The 25,412-nt window shown below is 47.6% G+C and overlaps 1 protein-coding gene across 2 annotated transcripts in view; it reads left to right on the top strand.

Annotated features, from left to right (window-relative positions):
- The window catches only part of NEIL1 (nei like DNA glycosylase 1), a 206,312-nt gene that overhangs the window by 12,553 nt on the left and 168,347 nt on the right, over nucleotides 1-25,412 (top strand). For both annotated transcript variants that reach the window (XM_078685101.1, XM_078685100.1), the window contains exon 2: nucleotides 22,317-22,801. In XM_078685101.1, coding sequence (XP_078541227.1) covers nucleotides 22,326-22,801 — 476 coding nt within the window. In that variant the 5' untranslated portion in view covers nucleotides 22,317-22,325. The remainder of the gene's footprint in view (nucleotides 1-22,316; nucleotides 22,802-25,412) is intronic.

The raw sequence follows: 25,412 nt of genomic DNA, 5'->3' as shown, positions 1-25,412 counted from the left end.
GCTTTGCTCCATCTAAGCAACACTCTTCTCCATAGCGCGGGGACACGTCGAGAGACGTCACCAGGCGCTCTACAAGCTCCTATAATAATAATAATATAATAATAATAATACTTATCCAATGATGGGCCGAAAGGCAACAAAAGATGACCAGGAGGACAGACCATGGGATACACGATTTGGTTTGTGGAAGCCCCATTAAGTTAAGACACCTGCTTTTAATGTGGGATTGGGTGGAGGTTACTCGTGTGGGCTGATTTTGAAGTGCTACCGAAGGTCATAATGCATGGAAGGCACATTTTGGTTAATAGCTTCCCCCTTAACCTCGGTGGAGGGGTTCTTTATGATCCTGGCTCATTGACTCTAATGTGAGTAGTGCCCGCCGTCACTGTCAATGTAGCCCTGGACCTCAGCAAACAGACCAAGCGGTGCGTGGTGGTGCAGTGTGTGGCGCATGTGCCGCACTGCAGCTACTGGCCATGCCCGAGGCTGTCTAGAGGGTCTGACACTTACTTGATTACACCTGTGAGACTGGGCCTGAGGAATGATCGCGCTGAGCCACAGCCGAGCGTCAGATACCTCTCTGTGCTAGCAGCTCATTTTGATGACTGGATCAGTTCATGGGGAAAAGTGATAGGGTTCGTCCTCCTTCTGTCTGCCACATGTGTCTCCAGTTACAGAATTGTCTCACAAGACTAAAGTGTTGAAGGGCAGAGAGTTTGAGGGATGCTTGCACGCTGCGGAGTGTTTATATCATTTTTATTCAATCAATGCATAAGGAGGCTCCAATCTGGCAGCTAAATACACTGCGATCAGGATGTAGGAACAACCCTCTTGGAGATGGGGCTTGAGTGATGTGTCCTGATAAACACTACATTCCTCCCAAAAGCCAAAGAACAGTCGGAGAATCCAACAAGACTCGTAGGTACCACTATATGTTTACCAGTGTCAGAATGTATTCAGTAGGATAGCAATTGAGAATGCCTAACAAACAGTGTCAGCTGTAACACGACACTGTTACTCAAGTTCACCGTTGACCTGATGGTAAGTCAGGGAATAAACACTCATGAAGATGGATCCAGGTTCTTTGTCTGCATACATGGTAGGATGGTGCTTGGAGAATTCAGCATCGGTCCGCCTTGCTGATGATTAATGATATTTCAGGGCTCAGGTCTGGGTTTGGCACCAATTGGCAGGTCGGGACTCACAGCAGAGGAGCTGGTTGCAAAATGCAGGGGAAGTCTTTGATATCCCTGAGGTTTCAGCAAAAGGAGGCAAGCTCAGTAAAGCCCTTGGAGAACCTTTGGAAAGCAGGATGCAGAGAGCAAAGTCGAGTTCTCTAATTTCCAGGCAAAAAGCAGCAGGCCAACAACAGCAAAGCAAGCAACAAACTGGCAGTCCCTCCTGGCAGCACAGGAGCTCTTCTTCCTGGCAGAATGTGCTCAGTCCAGAAATTTTCTGAGTATATGGTGTCAAACTTCCAGTACTTAAAAACATTTCAGCCTTTGAAGAAGGGAGACTTAAAAAAAAACACATGCATTTGCAATGCAATAGGTCTCGCATTTACGTGAGTTTGAGCTATTGGCATGATAAATGACAATGCCTTTTATTTATGTTTTAAAAAATGAAAACAAACAAAACAAGCATTGCAAATGCAATAGGTCTCGCATTAGAAAAGTTGGAGTTATTGGTCTTGTAAATGACATATTTTATTTATTTGTTGGTTTTTAAAATTGCTAAATTGATGGCTTTGTCATTTACAATGCCAATAGTTATAACTTTCGCGAATGTGACACCTATAGCATTTGGAATGCAACATGTTTTGTATTTACGTGACTTAGATGGCAGCTCTGGTCGTTAGGCCACATCTCTAGAGAGCAGGAGAGTGCAGCAGGGGAGATAAGCACAGCAATGCAATAGGTCTCGCATTAGGAAAGTTTGAGCTATTGGTATTGTAAAGGACACATTTTTTATTTATGTGCTTGTTTTGAAAATAGCGAAATTAATAGCTTTGTTATTTACAATGCCAATAGTTTTATCTTTCGCAAATGTGACACCTATTGTAACACAATATGTGTTGTGAGGGTGGGTGAGGGTGAGGGGTTGAGGGTGAGGGGTTGAGGGTGGGTGAGGGGTTGAGGGTGAGTGAGGGTGAGTGAGGGTGAGGGGTTGAGGGTGAGTGAGGGTGAGTGAGGGTGAGGGGTTGAGGGTGAGGGAGGGTGAGGGTGAGGGGTTGAGGGTGGGTGAGGGTGGGTGAGGGTGAGGGGTTGAGGGTGAGTGAGGGTGAGGGTGAGTGAGGGTGAGGAGTTGAGGGTGAGTGAGGGTGAGTGAGAGTGAGGGTGAGTGAGGGGTTGAGGGTGAGGGGTTGAGGGTGAGTGAGGGTGAGGGGTTGAGGGTGAGTGAGGGTGAGGGTGAGTGAGGGTGAGGGTGAGGGGTTGAGGGTGAGTGAGGGTGAGGGTGAGTGAGGGTGAGGGTGAGTGAGGGTGAGTGAGGGTGAGGGTGAGTTAGGGTGAGTGAGGGTGAGGGTGAGTGAGGGTGAGTGAGGGTGAGGGTGAGTGAGGGTGAGGGTGAGTGAGGGTGAGTGAGGGGTTGAGGGTGAGTGAGGGTGAGGGTGAGTGAGGGTGAGGGGTTGAGGGTGAGGGGTTGAGGGTGAGTGAGGGTGAGGGGTTGAGGGTGAGTGAGGGTGAGGGGTTGAGGGTGAGTGAGGGTGAGGGGAGAGGGTGAGTGAGGGTGAGGGGTTGAGGGTGAGTGAGGGTGAGTGAGAGTGAGGGTGAGTGAGGGGGTGAGGGTGAGGGGTTGAGGGTGAGTGAGGGTGAGGGGTTGAGGGTGAGTGAGGGTGAGGGGGTGGGTGAGGGTGAGTGAGGGTGAGGGGTTGAGGGTGAGGGTGAGTGAGGGTGAGTGAGGGTGAGGGTGAGTGAGGGTGAGGGTGAGTGAGGGTGAGTGAGGGTGAGTGAGGGTGAGTGAGGGTGAGTGAGGGTGAGGGTGAGGGTGAGGGTGAGGGTGAGTGAGGGTGAGGGTGAGGGGTTGAGGGTGAGTGAGGGTGAGGGGTTGAGGGTGAGTGAGGGTGAGGGTGAGGGTGGGTGAGGGGTTGAGGGTGAGTGAGGGTGAGGGGTTGAGGGTGAGTGAGGGTGAGGGTGAGTGAGGGTGAGTGAGGGTGAGGGTGAGTGAGGGTGAGGGTGAGGGGTTGAGGGTGAGTGAGGGTGAGGGGTTGAGGGTGAGTGAGGGTGAGTGAGAGTGAGGGTGAGTGAGGGGTTGAGGGTGAGGGGTTGAGGGTGAGTGAGGGTGAGGGTGGATGTGGTGGTGGATGTGGTGGTGGATGCGGTGGTGGTGGATGTGGAGGTGGTGGTGGATGTGGTGGTGGATGTGGTGGATGTGGGGTGATTGCGGCTTGCAAGCTTATTCCGCTCACGTTATGCAGTTTCAAACACGATTGCCACTATTACTCTCAAATTCACTTGGCAGCAAACTGGTGAACTAATTAAAAGAAAGTCGTATTCAGCGTTATGGCCGGTACTTTATTCCAGTAAAGTGGCAAGCTAGTACACACCAATGAGCTAGTAAAGCTAAAAACACACCACATGGCACAATTGCTGGCTGAGCGAGCAGAAGTAAGCCAAACAGCTTTCCCGTAGCTAAGGAGAGCTGAGCTCTTTTTGTAGCAGCACGCATAAGAAAAGTCCCGTATTTTCACCAAAACACTCTCTGATAATGATCAGCCGAATTCAGAAGGCTTCCTGCCCTCATATATTCCCAAGAGAGCAGTAAGCTTATAAGGAAATGCTGTCATCACACCTAAAGCTACGGATGAGGAGAGCTTGCTGGAAGACATTCAATTAATGAAGAAAAAAAAAAGAAAAGGAGACACGGCCGGCCGGCCGTGAACTGAAAGCACGGCCGGCCGGCCGTGAAAAAGCCTTTGATGCCGCAGGGGGTAATTAGGGGAGGAGAATGGCTGGGCTGAGGCACAGCGCCAAGCCTTTGATGCAGCAGGGGGCGGAGCGGGAAGAGCTGCTGGCGGCACTAAGCTGACGATTTGATGCTGTGCACGCGCATTTTAACTAATTGCGCTTGCGCATTGAGTTAAAAGTGCACATGCACTTCATCAAATCGCCAGTGAATCGCCAGTGTAGGTAAGCTTTGTTTAAGCCCCCATAGTCTCGCTCTGCTCAATGCGCATGCGCATTGACAGGCGAGACCTAAAAAGATCTTGTCATACTCCGCAAGAACGCAGAGTTTGTGTGGGATGGAGCGTGTAAGGAAGAGTTTTTAGGTGTTAAAATGGATCTCAAGAATGCCCCTAATTTACAGGCATTTAAAGCAGGTGATGTGACATATATCATAACTGATGCAAGCAAAACGTTTTGGGTGTTCTTTTGTTTCAAGTGAGAGATGGGCATGAGCAGTTAGTTGCGTGTGCTTCCAGATGTCTGAAAGGTGCTGAGCTAAATTACTCAGTCATTGAAAAAGAGGCTCTTGCCATTTTTTTTAGCACTCAACAAATTCAAGAAATTTGTTTCGGGGTACTTCTTTTATTGTCAGGTCAGATCATAAGCCTCTTAAGGAAATTTTTAAGAAAAAAGATCTTGACTCAATCTCCTCTAGAAGCAAGAGGTGGGTTATATTGTTGCAGGAGTATAATTTTTTTATTTGAATCTTTTCCTCGGAGTTCAAATGTGTCTGCTGACTGCCTCTCGCGTTTAGTGAACACTGTGGAGTCAACTGATCTCTCTATTGAGGAAGGACTGGAAGATGTTTGATGTACGAGTGTGTGACATCAATTTAGGAGTGATAAAAGAAGTTGAGTGGAAGGAAGAATTAAAGAAAGATCCGGAAATGTTGGGTGTAATGGAGTTGTTGTCACAAGACAAAGAAAATAAACTTGAGAAGCCCTGGTCATTAGTGTCTAATGAACTAGCTATTGTTGATGGCATTTTAACTAGAGGTACCAAGCTTGTTCCACCCTAGAGTATAAGGAACAACATTGTCCAGATGGCTCACGAAGGACACATGGGTATTTCTAAAACCAAAGAACGCATTAGACAAGATTTCTGGTGGCCTAGTTTAGATCTCATGGTGGAACGTGCGGTGCGTGATTGTGTTCCTTGCTCTTTGAGCGAACAGAATTCTAAAGCCCAGACAACCACCCATGGTTTGTAGGCGATTACCCATGTGTCCTGGGGATGAAGTAGCCATATACATTGTTGGTCCTCTTCATGGATAACACCAGACTCCCTATTTGATTGTGTTAGATTTATATTCTCGGAGGATTAAAGTGAGTTCTGTGAGGGACATCACAACACAATGTATAATCAAGTTTTTGGATTCTATCTTCAAGCGCAAAAGCTTTCCTTTTTCATTACTATCGGACAATGGGCCACAATTTTGTTCACGTGAAATGGAGGATTATTTGGTGAAGTGTGGCATTGAACACAAGAAACAGTTTAAACTGGAGGGATGAATTACAAAATCGCATTTCTGCTTACAGATTTACACCTTGCTCTTCAACTGGGAAGACACCTTTTGAATTATTCAAAGGAAGATCTCCTAATACCATTTTGTGTCCAAGGTAGATGATTCTGGATAAAGGTCTCAAGGACAATGGTATTGGTGAATGGAGGGACAAAGAATTAGCTCTTCAACAAAAAAAGAAAATTATTTTGATGCTCACAAATCTTGTAAGGTTGTTAAGTTCAATGTTGGCGATAAAGTCAATGTCAAAGCTTCTGTTGGCTGTCAAAACTGGTCCAAATTCACTTCTATAAAGAGTATGGTTAAACTATTCAAAAATGCAGTCTGATGGACGCATCTGGAACCACAGTCGTGTTGTTCATGTTAGGCCAAACAACGACAACATTTGTGAGTCGGAGTCTTTCGACAGAGTCTCTTCTCATTTGGAATGTGAGCCTACTCACAAGAGTGTTAGAACCTGCAAAAGCCCAAGTTATTTAAATGATTTTGTGAGAAATTAATTCTGCGTTTATTGTGCATTACTCATGTACTTATTTACCTTTTTCTCTTTCTTTTGTGTATTTTAAAGGGAAGAATGTCTATGTTTAGTTTCTTGTTTTTATCTTCTTGTAAAAAATAATGTATTTCAAATGTAAGAAGGAAGAAGTGTGATATGTCCTGGCTCCACGTTCTATGTTCTTGCGTGGAACCACGGCCTCGGGGAATTCTAAGTTAGTCAGTTTGCTCAGCTTGACGATGATTGGGGTTGCTGAATAAAGTCTCACCCAGACTTTACCTGAGAGTCTCTTTTACTTTATTTCACAGTGCTAATGTCTTTCTGACTTTTCTGAAGTCGGATGGTGGAGACCTAGACACTAAAATCTGAATTTAGAAATTCAATTAGGCCTTTTACTAAGCCAGGAGGTTTGACAGCCGGTTGCGAGTGGTGAAAGGACATCACCTCAGGCTCCGTTGCTGTAAGAGCTGTTTACCTTTCCTGAAGCACCTGGTAGCCAGGCTGTCTACTTAGAGAGGGTAGGAGCTTGCCAACCCTGTAACACGATTGCCTTTGCTAGTGAAGTAGGGTGCGGCGGGACTGTAGCGTTTTGGCACAAAAGAAGAAGACTGCAGAGAGAGATCTGCATGGCTCAATGCCAGCAGGTAACTCTCTTCCTTTGTGGTCAATACATGCACCCGAAGATCACTGAAATCCAGTCATCACTGTGATCCTCGTGGTGTGATCTGCGCTTCTGCGCCAGAAATGAAGTTGCAGCATCACATAAACTGCTGTGCCAACAAAGAAATTGTGGAGTGACCGGAGTTGCTCTGCCCAAAGACATAACCGCAGAGTCGCGATCTGGCTGTTTGCATCTGACTGAAACGGGCCTGTACATGATATTGGCCCAAAGGCGCTGCACTCATGGCCGGACTGACCAGGCAGACAAACCCCCGGGAGGCTGGACCCCTGGAAGCTTAATTTGTTCCCCAGAAGTGTTGTGCAGTTATGCAGCCCTGCAGCAATTTGCAATGTTGCCTGTTACATTTTTAGGAGCTGGTTTTAAGGTGAATGCTCACGTGAAGCGCAAGACTCTACTTGCGCATCAATAACAGTTACATCAGAAAAGATGTCGGAGAAGCGCATGATTGGCAGTTAAAACTACCCAAGTCGTGCACTCCTAGAGCATGCTATTAATGTCAGTGCGTGTGGCTACAGAGACAGACACTTGAGGTAGGCTGCATGTGTTCCTACACCACGTCCTCTCGGTTCTTGCAGAGGTAGCCCCCGTGGCACTTTGAGCGGGGCCCACCGTATGTGCGAGGACTTCACTTGACAGAAGCAGCATTATATTGTGTTGAAGTGTAGTTCCCTTTAATATTTGAGAGGAGCCTTTCTCTTCTCTTCTTCTTTTAAGGTGCAGGCAGTTTTGTTTACCTCACCAGCGTGTATGAACGTCAATTGCAACAGTAAATGAGAATTTTTTTCTTAATTGGGGAGGACGACGGAAAATGCTTGCATGTGTTGCAAAATGTGTCTTTAGCTAGTGCTCCTTTTGTTGAGCCGAGGTTTTATACTGCACGAGCCTCTTCATTCTGGAACCTGTGGCCATGTTAATCCGCTTGAAACGCCCTTAAATCCCAGAATGCAAAGTACAAATCTGGACTGAAGTAAGTAGTTTTGCAAGTCTCTGAAAAACATTGCAGTTATACGCAATGTGTGTACCTGGTGATTCGTTGGTTAATCTGGAGGGAGGAATTGTAGGTAGTAAAGGTCCTGCTTGGATTTGGAGTAGAAGGATTTAGAGAAGTGCTGTGAGGGGAGGACTCACTTGGTGTACATAGGGACTGAATTATTATTTTTTGCCAGAGCTGCTTGAAGTTCTGGCTGAATTATTTACGAGCACCAGCTTACCCATCCAGAGCATGAAACAGAGTCTGCAGAGCAGTCATCCCTGCGTGCGAAGAGGCGCCCTAGTCACTGGAGGATGTGGAGCAACTTCCTCCTCAGAAACGAGCTTGTCCAAAGAGCCCCTGAGAAGTCCTGCCAGCTTGTTCTCTCTCAGAAGTGCGAAAGCTGGAAGGTGAAGTAGTAGTCGGCTGCCGAAGTGTACCGACCTAAACAAACTGAGAAACCACATACAACATTAAGTGAACTGTGAGAGAGAGAGAAACACACTAAGAGAGTACATGGGTATTATGCACCTGAGTTTAATGACACCGGACATTGACCCTGGGAGGGCACCACCTGGCCTGTAAGGGAAAACTGAGCCAACAGCGGTGAACCGCTCAGACAACATCGATCTCCCGGCACACCACCTTGCTCCTAGTTGTGTTTATTAAAGTAGTTTCATTCTTGAAAGTAAAGCTTTGGGGTGGACAGTCATTTACCACGCTGAGTGGTTGTTGAGAGCTGTACTCCTATACCTCCACACTACCTCCCTGGGAGCTTGTGACTGATTGCCGTTGCTACCACTGAGGGTCATGTGCTGAAGGGGTTGTATTTGACCCAGTTTGCAGAGCCGTAGTAGGACCGACTCCAAGACATCCGAGGGAAATGACCTCAGTGCCATAGTTGAGTCTCAGTAGCCCATGCCTTCCTGTGACCCCCTCCCTCACATGGGGCGGATAATACTTATCCAATGATGGGCCGAAAGGCAACAAAAGATGACCAGGAGGACAGACCATGGGATACACGATTTGGTTTGTGGAAGCCCCATTAAGTTAAGACACCTGCTTTTAATGTGGGATTGGGTGGAGGTTACTCGTGTGGGCTGATTTTGAAGTGCTACCGAAGGTCATAATGCATGGAAGGCACATTTTGGTTAATAGCTTCCCCCTTAACCTCGGTGGAGGGGTTCTTTATGATCCTGGCTCATTGACTCTAATGTGAGTAGTGCCCGCCGTCACTGTCAATGTAGCCCTGGACCTCAGCAAACAGACCAAGCGGTGCGTGGTGGTGCAGTGTGTGGCGCATGTGCCGCACTGCAGCTACTGGCCATGCCCAAGGCTGTCTAGAGGGTCTGACACTTACTTGATTACACCTGTGAGACTGGGCCTGAGGAATGATCGCGCTGAGCCACAGCCGAGCGTCCGATACCTCTCTGTGCTAGTAGCTCATTTTGATGACTGGATCAGTTCATGGGGAAAAGTGATAGGGTTCGTCCTCCTTCTGTCTGCCACATGTGTCTCCAGTTACAGAATTGTCTCACAAGACTAAAGTGTTGAAGGGCAGAGAGTTTGAGGGATGCTTGCACGCTGCGGAGTGTTTATATCATTTTTATTCAATCAATGCATAAGGAGGCTCCAATCTGGCAGCTAAATACACTGCGATCAGGATGTAGGGACAACCCTCTTGGAGATGGGGCTTGAGTGATGTGTCCTGATAAACACTACATTCCTCCCAAAAGCCAAAGAACAGTCGGAGAATCCAACAAGACTCGTAGGTACCACTATATGTTTATCAGTGTCAGAATGTATTCAGTAGGATAGCAATTGAGAATGCCTAACAAACAGTGTCAGCTGTAACACGACACTGTTACTCAAGTTCACCGTTGACCTGATGGTAAGTCAGGGAATAAACACTCATGAAGATGGATCCAGGTTCTTTGTCTGCATACATGTTAGGATGGTGCTTGGAGAATTCAGCATCTCTCCGCCTTGCTGATGATTAATGATATTTCAGGGCTCAGGTCTGGGTTTGGCACCAATTGGCAGGTCGGGACTCACAGCAGAGGAGCTGGTTGCAAGATGCAGGGGAAGTCTTTGATATCCCTGAGGTTTCAGCAAAAGGAGGCAAGCTCAGTAAAGCCCTTGGAGAACCTTTGGAAAGCAGGATGCAGAGAGCAAAGTCGAGTTCTCTAATTTCCAGGCAAAAAGCAGCAGGCCAACAACAGCAAAGCAAGCAACAAACTGGCAGTCCCTCCTGGCAGCACAGGAGCTCTTCTTCCTGGCAGAATGTGCTCAGTCCAGAAATTTTCTGAGTATATGGTGTCAAACTTCCAGTACTTAAAAACATTTCAGCCTTTGAAGAAGGGAGACTTAAAAAAAAACATGCATTTGCAATGCAATAGGTCTCGCATTTACGTGAGTTTGAGCTATTGGCATGATAAATGACAATGCCTTTTATTTATGTTTTAAAAAATGAAAACAAACAAAACAAGCATTGCAAATGCAATAGGTCTCGCATTAGAAAAGTTGGAGTTATTGGTCTTGTAAATGACATATTTTATTTATTTGTTGGTTTTTAAAATTGCTAAATTGATGGCTTTGTCATTTACAATGCCAATAGTTATAACTTTCGCGAATGTGACACCTATAGCATTTGGAATGCAACATGTTTTGTATTTACGTGACTTAGATGGCAGCTCTGGTCGTTAGGCCACATCTCTAGAGAGCAGGAGAGTGCAGCAGGGGAGATAAGCACAGCAATGCAATAGGTCTCGCATTAGGAAAGTTTGAGCTATTGGTATTGTAAAGGACACATTTTTTATTTATGTGCTTGTTTTGAAAATAGCAAAATTAATAGCTTTGTTATTTACAATGCCAATAGTTTTATCTTGCGCAAATGTGACACCTATTGTAACACAATATGTGTTGTGAGGGTGGGTGAGGGTGAGGGGTTGAGGGTGAGGGGTTGAGGGTGGGTGAGGGGTTGAGGGTGAGTGAGGGTGAGGGGTTGAGGGTGAGTGAGGGTGAGGGGTTGAGGGTGAGGGGTTGAGGGTGAGGGGTTGAGGGTGAGGGGTTGAGGGTGAGGGGTTGAGGGTGAGGGGTTGAGGGTGAGTGTGAGGGAGGGTGAGGGTGAGGGGTTGAGGGTGGGTGAGGGTGAGGGTGAGGGGTTGAGGGTGAGTGAGGGTGAGTGAGGGTGAGGGTGAGGGGTTGAGGGTGAGTGAGGGTGAGAGAGTGAGGGAGGGTGAGGGTGAGGGGTTGAGGGTGAGTGAGGGTGAGGGTGAGTGAGGGTGAGGGGTTGAGGGTGGGTGAGGGTGAGGGGTTGAGGGTGAGTGAGGGTGAGGGGTTGAGGGTGAGTGAGGGTGAGGGGTTGAGGGTGAGTGAGGGTGAGGGGTTGAGGGTGAGTGAGGGTGAGGGGAGAGGGTGAGTGAGGGTGAGGGGTTGAGGGTGAGTGAGGGTGAGTGAGAGTGAGGGTGAGTGAGGGTGAGGGGTTGAGGGTGAGGGGTTGAGGGTGAGTGAGGGTGAGGGGGTGGGTGAGGGTGAGTGAGGGTGAGGGGTTGAGGGTGAGGGTGAGTGAGGGTGAGTGAGGGTGAGGGTGAGTGAGGGTGAGGGTGAGTGAGGGTGAGTGAGGGTGAGTGAGGGTGAGGGTGAGTGAGGGTGAGTGAGGGTGAGTGAGGGTGAGTGAGGGTGAGTGAGGGTGAGGGTGAGTGAGGGTGAGGGGTTGAGGGTGAGTGAGGGTGAGGGGTTGAGGGTGAGTGAGGGTGAGTGAGGGTGAGGGGTTGAGGGTGAGGGTGAGTGAGGGTGAGGGGTTGAGGGTGAGTGAGGGTGAGGGTGAGTGAGGGTGAGGGTGAGTGAGGGTGAGTGAGGGTGAGTGAGAGTGAGGGTGAGTGAGGGGTTGAGGGTGAGGGGTTGAGGGTGAGTGAGGGTGAGGGTGGATGTGGTGGTTGATGCGGTGGTGGTGGATGTGGAGGTGGTGGTGGATGTGGTGGTGGATGTGGTGGATGTGGGGTGATTGCGGCTTGCAAGCTTATTCCGCTCACGTTATGCAGTTTCAAACATGATTGCCACTATTACTCTCAAATTCACTTGGCAGCAAACTGGTGAACTAATTAAAAGAAAGTCGTATTCAGCGTTATGGCCGGTACTTTATTCCAGCAAAGTGGCAAGCCAGTACACACCAATGAGCTAGTAAAGCTAAAAACACACCACATGGCACAATTGCTGGCTGAGCGAGCAGAAGTAAGCCAAACAGCTTTCCCGTAGCTAAGGAGAGCTGAGCTCTTTTTGTAGCAGCACGCATAAGAAAAGTCCCGTATTTTCACCAAAACACTCTCTGATAATGATCAGCCGAATTCAGAAGGCTTCCTGCCCTCATATATTCCCAAGAGAGCAGTAAGCTTATAAGGAAATGCTGTCATCACACCTAAAGCTACGGATGAGGAGAGCTTGCTGGAAGACATTCAATTAATGAAAAAAAAAAAAAGAAAAGGAGACACGGCCGGCCGGCCGTGAACTGAAAGCACGGCCGGCTGGCCGTGAAAAAGCCTTTGATGCCGCAGGGGGTAATTAGGGGAGGAGAATGGCTGGGCTGAGGCACAGCGCCAAGCCTTTGATGCAGCAGGGGGCGGAGCGGGAAGAGCTGCTGGCGGCACTAAGCTGACGATTTGATGCTGTGCACGCGCATTTTAACTAATTGCGCTTGCGCATTGAGTTAAAAGTGCACATGCACTTCATCAAATCGCCAGTGAAACGCCAGTGTAGGTAAGCTTTGTTTAAGCCCCCATAGTCTCGCTCTGCTCAATGCGCATGCGCATTGACAGGCGAGACCTAAAAAGATCTTGTCATACTCCGCAAGAACGCAGAGTTTGTGTGGGATGGAGCGTGTAAGGAAGAGTTTTTAGGTGTTAAAATGGATCTCAAGAATGCCCCTAATTTACAGGCATTTAAAGCAGGTGATGTGACATATATCATAACTGATGCAAGCAAAAAGTTTTGGGTGTTCTTTTGTTTCAAGTGAGAGATGGGCATGAGCAGTTAGTTGCGTGTGCTTCCAGATGTCTGAAAGGTGCTGAGCTAAATTACTCAGTCATTGAAAAAGAGGCTTTTGCCATTTTTTTTAGCACTCAACAAATTCAAGAAATTTGTTTCGGGGTACTTCTTTTATTGTCAGGTCAGATCATAAGCCTCTTAAGGAAATTTTTAAGAAAAAAGATCTTGACTCAATCTCCTCTAGAAGCAAGAGGTGGGTTATATTGTTGCAGGAGTATAATTTTTTTATTTGAATCTTTTCCTCGGAGTTCAAATGTGTCTGCTGACTGCCTCTCGCGTTTAGTGAACACTGTGGAGTCAACTGATCTCTCTATTGAGGAAGGACTGGAAGATGTTTGATGTACGAGTGTGTGACATCAATTTAGGAGTGATAAAAGAAGTTGAGTGGAAGGAAGAATTAAAGAAAGATCCGGAAATGTTGGGTGTAATGGAGTTGTTGTCACAAGACAAAGAAAATAAACTTGAGAAGCCCTGGTCATTAGTGTCTAATGAACTAGCTATTGTTGATGGCATTTTAACTAGAGGTACCAAGCTTGTTCCACCCTAGAGTATACGGAACAACATTGTCCAGATGGCTCACGAAGGACACATGGGTATTTCTAAAACCAAAGAACGCATTAGACAAGATTTCTGGTGGCCTAGTTTAGATCTCATGATGGAACGTGCGGTGCGTGATTGTGTTCCTTGCTCTTTGAGCGAACAGAATTCTAAAGCCCAGACAACCACCCATGGTTTGTAGGCGATTACCCATGTGTCCTGGGGATGAAGTAGCCATATACATTGTTGGTCCTCTTCATTGATAACACCAGACTCCCTATTTGATTGTGTTAGATTTATATTCTCGGAGGATTAAAGTGAGTTCTGTGAGGGACATCACAACACAATGTATAATCAAGTTTTTGGATTCTATCTTCAAGCGCAAAAGCTTTCCTTTTTCATTACTATCGGACAATGGGCCACAATTTTGTTCACGTGAAATGGAGGATTATTTGGTGAAGTGTGGCATTGAACACAAGAAACAGTTTAAACTGGAGGGATGAATTACAAAATCGCATTTCTGCTTACAGATTTACACCTTGCTCTTCAACTGGGAAGACACCTTTTGAATTATTCAAAGGAAGATCTCCTAATACCATTTTGTGTCCAAGGTAGATGATTCTGGATAAAGGTCTCAAGGACAATGGTATTGGTGAATGGAGGGACAAAGAATTAGCTCTTCAACAAAAAAAGAAAATTATTTTGATGCTCACAAATCTTGTACGGTTGTTAAGTTCAATGTTGGCGATAAAGTCAATGTCAAAGCTTCTGTTGGCTGTCAAAACTGGTCCAAATTCACTTCTATAAAGAGTATGGTTAAACTATTCAAAAATGCAGTCTGATGGACGCATCTGGAACCACAGTCGTGTTGTTCATGTTAGGCCAAACAACGACAACATTTGTGAGTCGGAGTCTTTCGACAGAGTCTCTTCTCATTTGGAATGTGAGCCTACTCACAAGAGTGTTAGAACCTGCAAAAGCCCAAGTTATTTAAATGATTTTGTGAGAAATTAATTCTGCGTTTATTGTGCATTACTCATGTACTTATTTACCTTTTTCTCTTTCTTTTGTGTATTTTAAAGGGAAGAAGGTCTATGTTTAGTTTCTTGTTTTTATCTTCTTGTAAAAAATAATGTATTTCAAATGTAAGAAGGAAGAAGTGTGATATGTCCTGGCTCCACGTTCTATGTTCTTGCGTGGAACCACGGCCTCGGGGAATTCTAAGTTAGTCAGTTTGCTCAGCTTGACGATGATTGGGGTTGCTGAATAAAGTCTCACCCAGACTTTACCTGAGAGTCTCTTTTACTTTATTTCACAGTGCTAATGTCTTTCTGACTTTTCTGAAGTCGGATGGTGGAGACCTAGACACTAAAATCTGAATTTAGAAATTCAATTAGGCCTTTTACTAAGCCAGGAGGTTTGACAGCCGGTTGCGAGTGGTGAAAGGACATCACCTCAGGCTCCGTTGCTGTAAGAGCTGTTTACCTTTCCTGAAGCACCTGGTAGCCAGGCTGTCTACTTAGAGAGGGTAGGAGCTTGCCAACCCTGTAACACGATTGCCTTTGCTAGTGAAGTAGGGTGCGGCGGGACTGTAGCGTTTTGGCACAAAAGAAGAAGACTGCAGAGAGAGATCTGCATGGCTCAATGCCAGCAGGTAACTCTCTTCCTTTGTGGTCAATACATGCACCCGAAGATCACTGAAATCCAGTCATCACTGTGATCCTCGTGGTGTGATCTGCGCTTCTGCGCCAGAAATGAAGTTGCAGCATCACATAAACTGCTGTGCCAACAAAGAAATTGTGGAGTGACCGGAGTTGCTCTGCCCAAAGACATAACCGCAGAGTCGCGATCTGGCTGTTTGCATCTGACTGAAACGGGCCTGTACATGATATTGGCCCAAAGGCGCTGCACTCATGGCCGGACTGACCAGGCAGACAAACCCCCGGGAGGCTGGACCCCTGGAAGCTTAATTTGTTCCCCAGAAGTGTTGCGCAGTAATGCAGCCCTGCAGCAATTTGCAATGTTGCCTGTTACATTTTTAGGAGCTGGTTTTAAGGTGAATGCTCACGTAAAGCGCAAGACTCTACTTGCGCATCAATAACAGTTACATCAGAAAAGATGTCGGAGAAGCGCATGCTTGGCAGTTAAAACTACCCAAGTCGTGCACTCCTAGAGCATTCTATTAATGTCAGTGCGTGTGGCTACAGAGACAGACACTTGAGGTAGGCTGCATGTGTTCCTACACCACGTCCTCTCGGTTCTTGCAGAGGTAGCCCCCGTGGCACTTTGAGCGGGGCCCACCGTATGTGCGAGGACTTCACTTGACAGAAGCAGCATTATATTGTGTTGAAGTGTAGTTCCCTTTAATATTTGAGAGGAGCCTTTCTCTTCTCTTCTTCTTTTAAGGTGCAGGCAGTTTGGTTTACCTCACCAGCGTGTATGAACGTCAATTGCAACAGTAAATGAGAATTTTTTTCTTAATTGGGGAGGACGACGGAAAATGCTTGCATGTGTTGCAAAATGTGTCTTTAGCTAGTGCTCCTTTTGTTGAGCCGAGGTTTTATACTGCACGAGCCTCTTCATTCTGGAACCTGTGGCCATGTTAATCCGCTTGAAACGCCCTTAAATCCCAGAATGCAAAGTACAAATCTGGACTGAAGTAAGTAGTTTTGCAAGTCTCTGAAAAACATTGCAGTTATACGCAATGTGTGTACCTGGTGATTCGTTGGTTAATCTGGAGGGAGGAATTGTAGGTAGTAAAGGTCCTGCTTGGATTTGGAGTAGAAGGATTTAGAGAAGTGCTGTGAGGGGAGGACTCACTTGGTGTACATAGGGACTGAATTATTATTTTTTGCCAGAGCTGCTTGAAGTTCTGGCTGAATTATTTACGAGCACCAGCTTACCCATCCAGAGCATGAAACAGAGTCTGCAGAGCAGTCATCCCTGCGTGCGAAGAGGCGCCCTAGTCACTGGAGGATGTGGAGCAACTTCCTCCTCAGAAACGAGCTTGTCCAAAGAGCCCCTGAGAAGTCCTGCCAGCTTGTTCTCTCTCAGAAGTGCGAATGCGGGAAGGTGAAGTAGTAGTCAGTCGGCTGCCGAAGTGTACCGACCTAAACAAACTGAGAAACCATATACAACCACACACTGAACTGTGAGAGAGAGAGACACACTAAGAGAGTACATGGGTATTATGCATCTGAGTTTAATGACACCTGACATTGACCCTGGGAGGGCACCACCTGGCCTGTAAGGGAGAACTGAGCCAACAGCGGTGAACCGCTCAGACAACATCGATCTCCCGGCACACCACCTTGCTCCTAGTTGTGTTTATTAAAGTAGTTTCATTCTTGAAAGTAAAGCTTTGGGGTGGACAGTCATTTACCACGCTGAGTGGTTGTTGAGAGCTGTACTCCTATACCTCCACACTACCTCCCTGGGAGCTTGTGACTGATTGCCGTTGCTACCACTGAGGGTCATGTGCTGAAGGGGTTGTATTTGACCCAGTTTGCAGAGCCGTAGTAGGACCGACTCCAAGACGTCCGAGGGAAATGACCTCAGTGCCATAGTTGAGTCTCAGTAGCCCATGCCTTCCTGTGACCCCCTCCCTCACATGGGGCGGATAATACTTATCCAATGATGGGCCGAAAGGCAACAAAAGATGACCAGGAGGACAGACCATGGGATACACGATTTGGTTTGTGGAAGCCCCATTAAGTTAAGACACCTGCTTTTAATGTGGGATTGGGTGGAGGTTACTCGTGTGGGCTGATTTTGAAGTGCTACCGAAGGTCATAATGCATGGAAGGCACATTTTGGTTAATAGCTTCCCCCTTAACCTCGGTGGAGGGGTTCTTTATGATCCTGGCTCATTGACTCTAATGTGAGTAGTGCCCGCCGTCACTGTCAATGTAGCCCTGGACCTCAGCAAACAGACCAAGCGGTGCGTGGTGGTGCAGTGTGTGGCGCATGTGCCGCACTGCAGCTACTGGCCATGGCCAAGGCTGTCTAGAGGGTCTGACACTTACTTGATTACACCTGTGAGACTGGGCCTGAGGAATGATCGCGCTGAGCCACAGCCGAGCGTCCGATACCTCTCTGTGCTAGCAGCTCATTTTGATGACTGGATCAGTTCATGGGGAAAAGTGATAGGGTTCGTCCTCCTTCTGTCTGCCACATGTGTCTCCAGTTACAGAATTGTCTCACAAGACTAAAGTGTTGAAGGGCAGAGAGTTTGAGGGATGCTTGCACGCTGCGGAGTGTTTATATCATTTTTATTCAATCAATGCATAAGGAGGCTCCAATCTGGCAGCTAAATACACTGCGATCAGGATGTAGGGACAACCCTCTTGGAGATGGGGCTTGAGTGATGTGTCCTGATAAACACTACATTCCTCCCAAAAGCCAAAGAACAGTCGGAGAATCCAACAAGACTCGTAGGTACCACTATATGTTTATCAGTGTCAGAATGTATTCAGTAGGATAGCAATTGAGAATGCCTAACAAACAGTGTCAGCTGTAACACGACACTGTTACTCAAGTTCACCGTTGACCTGATGGTAAGTCAGGGAATAAACACTCATGAAGATGGATCCAGGTTCTTTGTCTGCATACATGGTAGGATGGTGCTTGGAGAATTCAGCATCGGTCCGCCTTGCTGATGATTAATGATATTTCAGGGCCATTGGACAGTTCAAACTGTGCACCAGGAACTTTTTTGGAGTTAAGTTGATGCTTCACCTCTGAAGACAGTCTTTCTTAGGAACACCTCGGATGTCTGATGTCCTTCAGTGGAGCGACGGTGAGTCTATCTCTCAAGTGAAGAGGTGCCTTGGAAGTGTTGTGATGGGACTGCATGTGGGGTGATGCAACACTGCTGATGAGCCACTGCCAAGACTCTTGTAAAACCCTTTGTGGCAGAAGGGTCTTGATCATGGGGTGCTGAACACTGGGCCAGGATACTGAAGGGGTGAGCACATCCATTGTTGCTGGTCAGTTATTGCACAAGAGTGCAAAAGATTTTTCATGAACTTATTGCTTGGTACTGATTCTCTGACTACAGTTCGGTCTGGTTTCTGATGCACAATGAAGCTGACAGTATAGTGTTGCCATTTCGGTCACCCTGGAATGACATGGATGTCTGGATTTACTTTATTAATGATGGCAGGGCCAGTTAAATGGATGGCACCTAGGGCAGTGAAACTGTGAGTAGTAGGAAAGTGTTATACACTTTAAATGTAGAAGCTGTAACTTTAACTCGTAACTTCTTGATGGTTGATGGCTTCTCTATGTATCTATGGGGCCTCAAGTCTTCTTTCAAGTATCAAGATGGTTTGCCTGATGGTAAGGGGATTGCCTTGTGGTGGTGAGGTAAGTGCTGAGATAAAACAAATTGGCAGGTGCAGCATATCTAGTGCAGCAGGTGCCTGTCTCTGCATAGGGCCTAGCTGCACATCTTTTATAGCCCACTTTGTGCTCGGTGTTATATCCAGGCTCCTGTATGGCAGTAGAATGGCCTCAAGGGCTGGTGTACTTCTCCCCTTCTGAGTCCAGTACCGAGGGGGTCGAGGATCTGATTCTTAATTCCTCTTTCAGGGTCATATGAGCCTCCAGTTCGGGAACTTTAGATGCCATGAAGCATGGTCGAGATGTCCTATCTGGTTGTGAACAAAATGCTTGAGTGACTTAAATAGGGGGTGCATTGGTATAGATGGTGCACCTGATAACTGGCTATTGAATCGGACCTCGTACAGTTGTTCCTCTTCCTTCCCTCAGACTCTATTGCTGTATGTGAAGGGATAAGGCCCTGCTGGAATACATGACCAATGCAGTCTTATCTCTGATGTAGTTGACTCCTCGGTCCTTGCATAGAGACAAGCCATGAACAATGAGATCGGGTCCCTCATCTTCCACTGTGGTTCTGGTAATATGGGTTGATGCTAGATGAGTGCATGGACTGTCAGGGCATCCCGGGACATATTTCTCCAACCCTCTGTGGATGGTGACGGCTTCATTGTCGATGTGTGAATACTTCTGTTCAAGTTGTGTGGGTTCAGAGGTAGGTGTCTGTGAACGGCTGGCAAACTTGCCATATTGCTCTTTGTGATAGTTTTACTCCCAGTCCAGTGGGACTGGCATCAACCCACAGTTCTGTCTCCTTGAAGGGGTAAAAGTATTTTAGCATTGTCTCTAAAGATAGTGCAACTTTGGTAGCTGGGAACACGTTTTTGCAGGCTGCCCCTCCAATGCCACATCATCTTGGTTAGCTCGCTTAATGCCTATCTTAGCATTGTGAGATTTGGTATGAACATGCCACAATACATGACCATCCCTAGAATGATTCGTACTTTAAATATGGTGGTTGGGGGTGGTGCAGTCTTGATATCAGCAAGTTTTGTTGTGCGAAGTGCAAATCCTTGGTCAGAGAATTTGTGACTAATAAAGTTATCTGTTCTCAGAAACTTACATTTCTATAGATTTCGAATAAGGCCAAAAGTGCTTAGTCTCTGGGAAAGGCTTCGGAGGTGATCTTGTTCTTCTAGGGAGGCAGGCTGTACAAAGATATAAATACTTGGATTCATTTCCTCAATTAGTTCCAACCGCAACTCTTGGACGGTATATTTAAAACTTCTGCTAGACTGGTGTTTCCAAAGTTCTGTTTTTTGTAGCGGTGGAGAACGCTGTGTGTTAAAATGGTGGCTATGTGTCTTGAATGGGGCTCTGGAAGCAGATGTTATTCTGCATTTAGAACAACTTTTGAGAGCCACTTGGAGCTGTTCACCTCTGTCACTAGTGCCCACAGTTTGATAGTGACATTCAGGAGTCTGTGGTCTATGCGCATTCTCACATGTTCAAATTGCCACAGCTTTACGAGTATTATGATGGGAGACACCCATCAGGTGGCCATTCCACATTCTTGATAATTTGTGCTTCTTCTAGTTTCAAGAGGTCTGCCTCTACTTTGGGTCGAAGTTTGAAGGCCGTTCTCTGATGATGAAGGGCAACCAGTTGAACAAATCAGTCAATGTGTAATTTTACTACCTTGTCCATCAGACAGCCAGTGCCTTCAAATAAGCTTGCAAACTCCATCAACAAGGCTCTGTATTTCTTGGTGTTTGCCATCTTGGGTGACATACACTTTTGTGGTTATCAACAGGTCTTTATGACATAGTTGAGCTCAGTAGACACAACAGAGTCACAGAGGTGTTTTTCCCAAATGCAAATACCCATATGTTAGTTGGTTTAAGCATTGGTTATGCTGTTAGGTGCTCAAACTGGGTTTTTGCAATGACAATGATGGAAGTACCAGTGTCGATAAGGATGACAATTGTTTGTTTGCTTAGACAGTCCTTATATTTCGGAGGTGGGTGCCTGCCTCCATTCTGTTTTTCCATGGTGTAGACAACTTTTACTTCTTCTTCAAGATCTACACCATGCGGGCCATTGTTACCGTTTTTGTCAGGTGTGGCCTCAACACCGCTGACCCCCTTCTTAAATTTGGACTTGTTACCTCACGTTGATCTGCGTACTCTTGCAAAATGGTTGATATTTACTGGTCGCAAGGAGCGGCCAGTATTTTTGCAATTAGGAAATATTTTTAAGAACCGACCTCTGTACTAATAGGTCGGGTCTTAAAAATCTGGGTTGGAATGCTACCTAACTCATGCATATTAATGAGGTAGGTCGCAAATTCCAACTCACTATGATTGGAGGCCATCACAGGTATGTTATGTTATGTTATCACAATTTATACAGCGCACAGCTACTCAGAATAGTGTCCCGGCACTAAAGACATTCGGCACCGGCTTGTAAATCTAAACAGATTGTGTAACAAGCCAAGTTTTCAGTTTCATTTTAAAAGCGGAAAGGTAACTGGTTAAGCACAGGTCTTTTGGGAGCTTTTTCCAATTAAGGAAAAGAAAAAGATCTGCCGCCAGTTCTAAGTTGGTGGATCGGAGGGACTTTCGCCAAATGTGCAGAAGAAGAATGCAGAGTGCATGCAGGAATGTAGTCATGAATCTTTTCTCTGGGGTAGCCTGCTCCTGAACCATGCAAGGCCTTGTGCATTAACACCATGGCCTTAAATGGTACCCACTTTTTCACTGGAAGCCTGTGAAGGGCCTTTAAATGAGCAGTCATGTGAGACCTAGGGGGCAGTTTAAGTAAGGAGTCTGGCCTCCTGCTGGGATCAGCAGATCACCAAGTCAGTGATTGCTTTATAATAAACCAAACTTTAAAAAAAATGCAGCCTGTTTTCCGTAGAAGAAACAGGACTATATTTAAAAATATTTTTTTAAGAGGTCCCAGGGACCACTGCCTCTTAAACGTTTTCCCTCTTTTGCAAATCGGTTGTCCGCCTCTTTTGAGGTGTTTGTAAAATATCAATGTTTTGCAACCAGATTTCAGTCACAAAAACTGATACATTAGATACTGATTCGGTATTTGGAAGGGACACATACCACATGTCACTTCTAAATACTGAATGGGTATCTATTCAGAAAGATATTTTAGGTGTCAGAAAAACTTTTTGACTCTTGAAATTGGATTAGTAAATAAGAAAAAGCATTTTAATGGCTGCAAACGTTGAATGGGAGCGTTTGCAACCATTGAAATGTTTAGTACATGTGGACCTTTGTAATGATGTGAAATGCTATTGTACGATGGCTTATGTTGGAAATCAGCAGGTCGCAGACATCTTAATGGCAACCTATACTTGTCCAAGTTGAAAGAATGCACATTGCAAAAAGGAGGGACAAATAGTACTGAAGCAATGTATGTGGTGAGATAAAGGGCAAACGGATAAGGGAAGCAGTATATAATCTGGGGAAAAGGCCAAAGAAAAATGGGCATTCCTCATTCGGAGGGGGAGTTGGTTGTAGCAGATTATAGGCGGGCCCATGGGGAGGCACATTCTTGGTGGCAGGTTCTGCATTCTGGGGGGCAGGTTCTGGGGAGTAGAGGCAGATTGTATGCAGAGTTTAGTGCAGATTCAGAGGGTTAGGCTCAGAGGCTGTACTGTTTTGCAATGATTTCATCGCAGATTTGGATGGTAAAATCCTCAATTGGAGCTAATTAGGAGTTCTGTTCACCATTGCCCTTTCAAACTTCTGTCATTGTATCTGTAGGGTTTTGAGATGCCAGAAGGTCCAGAGCTGCACTTAGCTGCACGCTATGTTAATTCCGTGTGTGAAGGGGTGGTCTTCTCAGGACAAGTGGAGAAATCTGAGGTGAGCAAGAACCCTGAGGTGCCCTTTTCCAGCCAAGGCTACCGGATTACAGCTACAGCCCGTGGCAAAGAAATGAAGCTAAGCCTGACACCCATCAAGTGGGAGGAGAAAAGCCCCACGAAAGGACATGCAAAGCAAGGCCTGGCGACCACTGAAGAGGAAGAACCCATGGACATAGTCTTCCGCTTTGGGATGTCCGGCACCTTCAGATTTACTCCGGAAGATGAGGTTCCCAAGCATGCCCATCTGCGCTTCTACACTGCAGATCCACCACGCCGGGCACTGTGCTTTGTAGACACCCGGCGCTTTGGAAGCTGGGAAGTGGATGGGACATGGCAGCCAGACCGGGGCCCTTGCATAATGCTGGAGTATGAGAAATTCAGGTATGTAGTTCTTTTGTAGAAGAAAGATTTACAAGACGTAAGGTTTGGGATGCCAATTCAGTTAACCAATATACCTGGCTCTTTTTAGCACATCGACCCTAAAAGGTGCCCAGCTTTAGGCTTGCATACTCATTACTACTCCTCTACATCTGTCCGAAGCTGTTTTAACTTTGTTTGCTGTTTTAACTTTGTTTGCTGGTTTTGCGTGTGCAGGGAAGCTATTAAATGCCTTTGCTTTTATTACCATGAAAATATATTTTCACCTGCTACTTCTGAATTGTTTATTGCCTTTTGCAATATATGTTTTTTAGGTCTCGACCTACAGCATTGCTTTAGCAATGCTTGTTTGTGTCAAGATTATAGTGAGGCTTTCAAAAGTCTACCCAAACTGCTGCGGATTGGGTACAGTACATGTGAGCCTTTCGCGTGCACAAAGCACACCACAAGCCTCGGCCTCAGACTTCAAAGGGATCCGCTTGTTTGTGTCGAGATTATAGTGAGGCTTTCAAAAGTCTATCCAAACTGCTGCGGATTGGGTACAGTTCATGTGAGCCTTTCGCGTGCACAAAGCACACCACAAGCCTCGGCATCAGACTTCAAAGGGATCCACTCCCCCGCCCCCACATCAGACTTCAAAGGAATGCCTTCCCCCGCCCCAGCAATGCCGAGAGCTTCATCACACTCTCCTAACGAGTCATCCTTCTCCCGCATGTGACCCTACCTGCACCATCTTGGATCCATCTTCATTCTTTTCTGCTTTTCCCTGTTTCCGCCACACACTTCACTCCTTTGTGTCTCCTTTCTGGCCTCTTTCCTACTTAACTTTTCATCCTTTCTCCTGTAATCCCATTTCCACCATCTCACAACCCCTTCGAGCACTGTTATCTTAACATTTGTGTTTCTCTCTGTCTTATAATGTCTGCCCTGCCACCATTTACTTTGGACTCACACACCCTCTCACCCTCACACACCCTCACACACCCTCACTCACCCTCGCACCCTCACCCACACTCACACACCCTCACTCACCCTCACAACCTCTCCCCCTCAGCCTCACACCCTCACCCCCTCACCCTCACCCCCCTCAACCCCCTCGCAACCCTCACCACCCTCTCACCCTCACCCTCACACACCCTCACCCTCACACCTCCTCACCTCACACACCCTCACTCACCCTCACACCCTCACCCACCCTCACTCACCCTCACAACCCCTCACCCACCCCCCTCAACCTCCCCCCTCACCCTCACAACCCTCTCACCCTCACTCACCCTCACCCACCCTCCCACACACCCCCACCCACATTCACCCTCACACCTCCTCACCCTCACACACCCTCCCACACACCCCCACCCACATTCACCCTCACACCTCCTCACCCTCACACACCCTCACACCCTCACCCACCCTCACCCACCCTCACTCACCCTCACACACTCACCCTCACCCACCCTCACACACCCTCACCCCCTCACCCTCACACCTCCTCACCCCCTCACACCTCCTCACCCCCTCACCCTCTCACCCTCACACCCTCACTCACCCTCACACACCCTCACACACCCTCGCCCTCACACACCCTCGCCCTCACACACCCTCTCACCCTCACAACCTCACTCACCCTCACTCACCCTCACATCCCCTCACCCTCACATCCCCTCACCCTCCCTCACACCCTCACACCCTCGCCCTCACACACCCTCTCACCCTCAACCCCCTCACACACCCTCACCCACCCTCACATCCCCTCACCCTCACATCCCCTCACCCTCCCTCACACCCTCACACCCCTTCACCCTCACACACCCTTACACACCCTCACTCCCCCTGACCCTCACACACCCTAACCCCCCTCACCCTCACACACCCTAACCCCCCTCACCCTCACACACCCTCACTCACCCTCACATCCTCACCCCCTCACACTCACAACCCTCGAACTCTCACCCACCCACACCCTCACACCCCCCCACCCTCACACACCCCCACCCTCACACACCCTCACCCTCACACCCCCTCACCCTCACACCCTCAAACCCCCTCATCCTCACACACCCTCACCCTCACACCCCCTCACCCTCACATCCCCTCTACCTCCCACTGACCCCCCTTGTCCCCCCTCACCCCCCCCTCACCCTTACCCCCCTCACACTCACACCCTCTCACCCTCACACACCCTCTCACCCTCACACACCCTCTCACCCTCACACACCCACTCACCCACCCTCACCCACCCTCACACCCCCTCATGCTCACACCCCCTCGCACCCCCTCGCACCCCCACACCCCCTCACACCTCCACACACCCTCTCACACCTCCACACACCCTCACACACCCTCACACACCCTCACCCCCTCACCCTCACACCTCCTCACTCACACCCCCTCACACCCCCTCACCCTCACTCACCCTCACACACCTTCACCCCCTAACCCTCACACCCCCGTCACCCTCACCCCGTCACCCTCACCCCCCCACCCTCACACCCCCACAACCCCCCACCCTCACACCCCCTCACCCTCACACCCCCTCACCCCCCCACACCCTCACACCCCCACCCCCTCACCCCCTCACCCCCTCACACACCCTCACCCTCACATCCTTAACCTC

Source organism: Lissotriton helveticus, chromosome 3_2 (genome assembly GCF_964261635.1).
Source record: "Lissotriton helveticus chromosome 3_2, aLisHel1.1, whole genome shotgun sequence".
NCBI classification, from domain to species: domain Eukaryota; kingdom Metazoa; phylum Chordata; class Amphibia; order Caudata; family Salamandridae; genus Lissotriton; species Lissotriton helveticus.
Note: the sequence above shows the minus strand (reverse complement) of the source record. Positions and strands in the feature narration are given on the sequence as shown.